Genomic DNA, 6,147 nt, shown 5'->3' with positions numbered 1-6,147 from the left:
CATATGCTTGCAGATCGCATATGCTTGCAGATCGCATATGGCATATGCTTGCAGATCGCATATGGCATATGCTTGCAGATCGCATATGGCATATGCTTGCAGGTTGCATATGCTTGCAGATCGCATATGCTTGCAGGTCTCATAAGCTTGCATATGAGATCGCATATATATAACATTAAAACATATTGCACCTTGCATATTGCATATTGCATATCGCATATCGCATATCGCATATCACAGCATATCGCAGCATATCGCATATCGCTGCATACATATCGCATATCGCTGCATACATATGGCATATCGCTGCATATTGCATATCGCTGCATACATATCGCATACCGCTGCATACACACATATCGCATATCGCTGCATACATATCGCATATCGCTGCATACATATGGCATATCGCTGCACATATTACATATACGAAACATATTACATATTACATATATGAAACATATTACATATTACATAAATTAAACATAAAACATAATTTTGCTCGGGTTCGAACCGGCGACCTTCCGTTCATTTCGGCGCTGTCTTAAGCGCGTACGGCACGCTCCCGACCCGGAATTTCCAAAACGCTCCGGACGGACAACCGGACATCGAACTCGGCACGAGGCGCGGTCCCTGCGGTCCCGGGGGTGCCGTAGCTCTCGTCCGGGTCCGGACACGTTCGGGTGCATCCGGACGTTCGGGTGCATCCGGATTGCAAATGCTTGCGTATTGCAAATGCTTGCATATGCAATATCCTCACATATTGCATATTGCCTATGCTTGCATATGCAATATCCTTGCATATTGTGCATGATTGCATATTCCAAATGCTTGCATATTGCGCATGCTTGCATATTCCAAATGTTTGCATATTGCATATGCTTGCAGATCGCATATGCATGCAGATTGCATATGCTTGCAGATCGCATATGCTTGCATATTGCATATATGGCGCAGATCGCATATGCTTGCATATTGCATATATGGCGCAGATCGTAAATGCTTGCAGACTGCATCTCTTTGCAAATCGCATATGCTTGCAGAACGCATTTGCTTGCAGATTGCATATGCTTGCAAATCGCATATGCTTGCAAATGGCACATGCTTGTAGATCGCATATGCTTGCAGACTGAATATGCTTGCAGACTGCATATGCTTGCAGATCGCATATGCTTGCAGACTGCATATGCTTGCAGACTGCATATGCTTGCAGATCACATATGCTTGCAGACCGCATATGCTTGCAGATCACAAATGCTTGCAGATCGCATATGGCATATGCTTGCAGATCGCATATGGCATATGCTTGCAGATCGCATATGCTTGCAGATCACATATGCTTGCAGATCGCATATGCTTGCAGATCGCATATGCTTGCAGACAGCATATGCTTGCAGATTGCATATGCTTGCAGACAGCATATGCTTGCAGATCGCATATGGCATATGCTTGCAGATCGCATACGGCATATGCTTGCAGATCGCATATGCTTGGAGACAGCATAGGCTTGCAGATCGTATATGGCATGTGCTTGCAGATCGCATATGGCATATGCTTGCAGATCGCATATGGCATATGCTTGCAGATCGCATATGCTTGCAGATCACATATGCTTGTAGATCGCATATGCTTGCAGATCGCATATGCTTGCAGACCGCATATGCTTGCAGACCGCATATGCTTGCAGATCACATATACTTGCAGATCACATATACTTGCAGATCGCATATGGCATATGCTTGCAGATCGCACATGGCATATGCTTGCAGATCGCATATGCTTGCAGATCACATATGCTTGCAGATCGCATACGCTTGCAGAACGCATATGCTTGCAGACAGCATATGCTTGCAGATCGCATATGTTTGCAGACAGCATATGCTTGCAGATCGCATATGTTTGCAGACAGCATATGCTTGCAGATCGCATACGGCATATGCTTGCAGATCGCATATGCTTGCAGACGGCATAGGCTTGCAGATCGCATATGGCATATGCTTGCAGATCGCATATGGCATATGCTTGCAGGTCGCATATGCTTGCAGGTCGCATATGCTTGCAGATCGCAGTTGCTTGCAGATCGCATATGCTTGCAGATCGCATATGGCCTATGCTTGCAGGTCGCATATGGCATACGCTTGCAGATCGCATATGGCATATGCTTGCAGATCGCATATGGCATATGCTTGCAGATCGCATATGGCATATGCTTGCAGATCGCATATGGCATATGCTTGCAGATCGCATATGCTTGCAGATCACACATGGCATATGCTTGCAGTTCACACATGGCATATGCTTGCAGATCACATATGCTTGCAGATAGCATATGCTTGCAGATCACATATGCTTGCAGATAGCATATGCTTGCAGATCACATATGTTTGCAGATCTCGCATATGCTTGCAGATTCGCATATGCTTGCAGATCGCATATGCTTGCACATTGCATATGCTTGGAGATTGCATATGCTTGCAGATCGCATATGGCATATGCTTGCAGATCGCATATGGCATATGCTTGCAGATCGCATATGGCATATGCTTGCAGATGGCATATGGCATATGCTTGCAGATCGCATATGGCATATGCTTGATTGCATATGCAAACATATGGCATATGCTTGCAGATTGCATATGCTTGCAGATCGCATAATGGCATATGCTTGCAGATCGCATATGGCATATGCTTGCAGATCGCATATGGCATATACTTGCAGATCGCATATGGCATATGCTTGCAGATCGCATATGGCATATGCTTGCAGATCGCATATGGCATATGCTTGCAGATCGCATATGCAAGCATATGGCATATGCTTGCAGATCGCATATGCTTGCAGATCGCATATGGCATATGCTTGCAGATCGCATATGCTTGCAGACCGCATATGCTTGCAGATCACATATACTTGCAGATCGCATATGGCATATGCTTGCAGATCGCATATGGCATATGCTTCAGATCGCATATGCTTGCAGATCGCATATGGCATATGCTTGCAGATGCATATGGCATACGCTTGCAGATGCATATGGCATATGCTTGCAGATGCATATGGCATCTGCTTGCAGATTGCATATGCTTGCAGATCGCATATGGCGTATGCTTGCAGATCGCATATGCTTACAGATCGCATATGGCATATGCTTGCAGATCGAATATGCTTGCAGATCGCATATGGCATATGCTTGCAGATCGTATATGGCATATGCTTGCAGATCGCATATGCTTGCAGATCGCATATGGCATATGCTTGCAGATCACATATGCTTGCAGATCGCATATGGCATACGCTTGCAGATCACATATGCTTGCAGATAGCATATGCTTGCAGATCACATATGTTTGCAGGTCGCATATGCTTGCAGATCGCATATGGCATATGCTTGCAGAATGCATCGCATATCGGATATCGCATATCGCATATTGCATATCGCATATCGCATATTGCATATTGCATATTGCATATCGCATATCGCATATCGCATATCGCATATCGCATATCGCATATCGCATAGGCATACTGCATATGCTTGCAGATAGCATAGCATAGCATAGCATAGCATAGCACAGCATAGCATAGCATAGCATAGCATAGCATAGCATAGCATAGCATAGCATAGCATAGCATAGCATAGCATAGCATAGCATAGCATAGCATAGCATAGCATAGCATAGCATAGCATAGCATAGCATAGCATAGCATAGCATAGCATAGCATAGCATAGCATAGCATAGCATAGCATAGCATAGCATAGCATATGCTTGCAGATTGCATATGGCATATGCTTGCAGATCGCATATGCTTGCAGATCGCATATGCTTGTAGATCGCAAATGCTTGCATATGAGAATCGCATATGCTTGCAGATCGCATATGCTTGCAGGTCTCATAAGCTTGCATATGAGATCGCATATATATAACATTAAAACATATTGCACCTTGCATATTGCATATTGCATATTGCATACCGCATATCGCATATCGCGTATCGCATATCACAGCATATCACATATCGCTGCATATCGCATATCGCTGCATATCACATATCGCTGCATATTGCATATCGCTGCATACATATCGCATATCGCATATCGCTGCATACATATCGCATATCGCTGCATACATATGGCATACATATTATATAAGGGTTTGGCACCACTGGTAAGGCGCGACCATTGCCCCCGGGAGATCCCGGGATCGATACCCGTTAGGGTCAAAAGTCCTTCCGATGGTGGAAGGCATTGCGCCCCTAGTTGATGGACGGTGGTGACCTGGGATAAAGTTAACCTGCGAGCCGACCAGGAACGGAGTTGGGCCGCTGTCGACCCGGCAGATTCCGTTGGATGCTGGTGGTGGGTGCGGAACCTGAGCGATCCACTGAGAAGTTGACTAGGGTGACTGGATGAGGGTGCCCCGAAATACCGGGGAAGGCAGGGTTTCGCAGGGTAGCTGCCACGGGCGAAGATACACCCCCCTGTTTCACACATCATATGGCATATCGCTGCATACACATACATATCGCACAACGCTGCATATCGCATAGCATATCGTTGCATACATATCACATATCACTGCATATCGCATATCGCTGCATATCGCATATTACATAATATTACATAATATCGCACATATGCATATATGCAAATATGAAACATAAAACATAAATTTGCTCGGGATCGAACCGGCGACCTTCCGTTCTTTTCGGCGCGGTCTTAAGCGCGTACGGCACGCTCCCGACCCGGAATTTCCAAAACGCTCCGGACAACCGGACTAGACGCGGGCTTGGTCGCCCGCGAGGGGGCCGTAGTCCCCCGGCTGGGCGGCACGAGTACGACGGAGCGTGCGTATACTTGTAGTACACCCGTGTGGGAGTCGAACCCACAAGTGCAAGGGATGCACCCAGCCGTGCGGGCGTGTCGTCGGACGGCTAGAGAGCCGTGCAATGCTGGCATTTAACGCCATCCAGTGGCGAGGCAGACGAACTGTTTTACGTGTCAGGTGGTGTTGGCTGCGGAGGTCCAACGCTCCTCTAGGTTTCTGGCATGTTTGTACTCGGTCGTATAGCGTTCACGTGTTTCGGTTGCACGGCGATCCAGGAGGCGGAGTTCGGCCGCCAGGTCGGGGTCCAGCTTGGTTGCTGCCATGAACTGTTTGACGACTCGTGTTCGTTCATCGGGTGTGGTAGAGAGCGGGCGCAGGAGGCGGATGTGGTCGAGTGTCTTGTAGCGGGTGAGCAACACGTACATGGTTGCACGCTTGAGGCCACCGGGCGGGACGGAAAGGTCTGCGACCCAGCATTCTTCCTTGAAGCTACGGCCCTGTACGAAGTAGTCGGTGACGGCGTAGTAGTCACCAAGCGGTACATTGACTCGACGTACATTTTTGGTGGTGGTGCCGGTGTTGGCGGCTGGCACAGTGATGTTTGCTGCCGGTGAGGGCCATGGTACGATGGCGAAGGCAGCACCTTTGGCTGCGAAGTCCGATAAGTCTGCTAGCACCGCTTTGGGCGCGTGCCCTTTAATGGGACGGACCAAGACGGCTGCGGGTAGGTAGTGGAGGCGCCAGTACGGGCCGCGGCCGTCGTCGGGCGGTTCACGGCTGTTGGTAAGCAGGCCACACGCCTCGACTTCATTGTTGTGGCACGCGCCGGCGTCGGCAGCTGTGGTGTCGAGTAGGGTGTAGCGTGCACCCTCGTAGTACCAAGTGTCGGCGGTGGTGTGGTCGAAGGTGGCGTCTTTTACTCGCATTGCGACAGCCTTTTCGACGTGTGAGAGCGCCTGTTGTTGGGTTGCGCCATGTTGCCTAACCGGGACGTGGTCCGCATTCCAGCTGACCAAACGCGCTCCTTTGCGGCGCGCCTGGAGCATCAGGAGGCGTGTGTTGAGCGCGTGCCTGGGTTCGTTCCGTTGCAGCACGACGCGGGGTTCGAGGTCTGTGAGATCGGACAAATCTGTGATGACGCGTTGGTTGAGTGCGTCTACTAGATCTGCGACACGTGCTTCAGTGGTTGGAATGCCGCCGAACATGGTTGCGAAGCGGGTAAGCTGCTGGCCAGATGGGCTGTTGTCTTGCCGCTGCTGTTTCTGCAGCATGAATACGGTGCCGCCGAGCTGACGGTACAGGTTGAAGCCGTCGTGTAGG

At 48.8% G+C, this 6,147-nt stretch overlaps 2 protein-coding genes across 2 annotated transcripts in view; one reads left to right on the top strand and one right to left on the bottom strand.

The window, feature by feature from the left end:
- Nucleotides 1-1,120: 1,120 nt before the first annotated feature.
- Nucleotides 1,121-2,241, top strand: VOLCADRAFT_33554 (uncharacterized protein; the record flags this gene model as incomplete). The annotated part of the gene is made up of 2 exons (XM_002959084.1): nt 1,121-1,516; nt 2,029-2,241. Coding segments are annotated over 2 exons (609 nt in total), but the record flags the coding sequence as incomplete, so codon positions are not given.
- Nucleotides 2,242-5,000: 2,759 nt separating this feature from the next.
- The window catches only part of VOLCADRAFT_100526 (uncharacterized protein), a gene marked incomplete at both ends in the record, with an annotated part of 10,550 nt that continues 9,403 nt past the window's right edge, over nt 5,001-6,147 (bottom strand). The window contains one exon of the mRNA XM_002959082.1: nt 5,001-5,864. Coding sequence (XP_002959128.1) covers nt 5,001-5,864 — 864 coding nt within the window. The remainder of the gene's footprint in view (nt 5,865-6,147) is intronic.

The sequence above is a fragment of the Volvox carteri genome (assembly GCF_000143455.1).
Source record: "Volvox carteri f. nagariensis unplaced genomic scaffold VOLCAscaffold_123, whole genome shotgun sequence".
In the NCBI taxonomy this organism is placed as follows: Eukaryota; Viridiplantae; Chlorophyta; class Chlorophyceae; order Chlamydomonadales; family Volvocaceae; genus Volvox; species Volvox carteri.
Note: the sequence above shows the minus strand (reverse complement) of the source record. Positions and strands in the feature narration are given on the sequence as shown.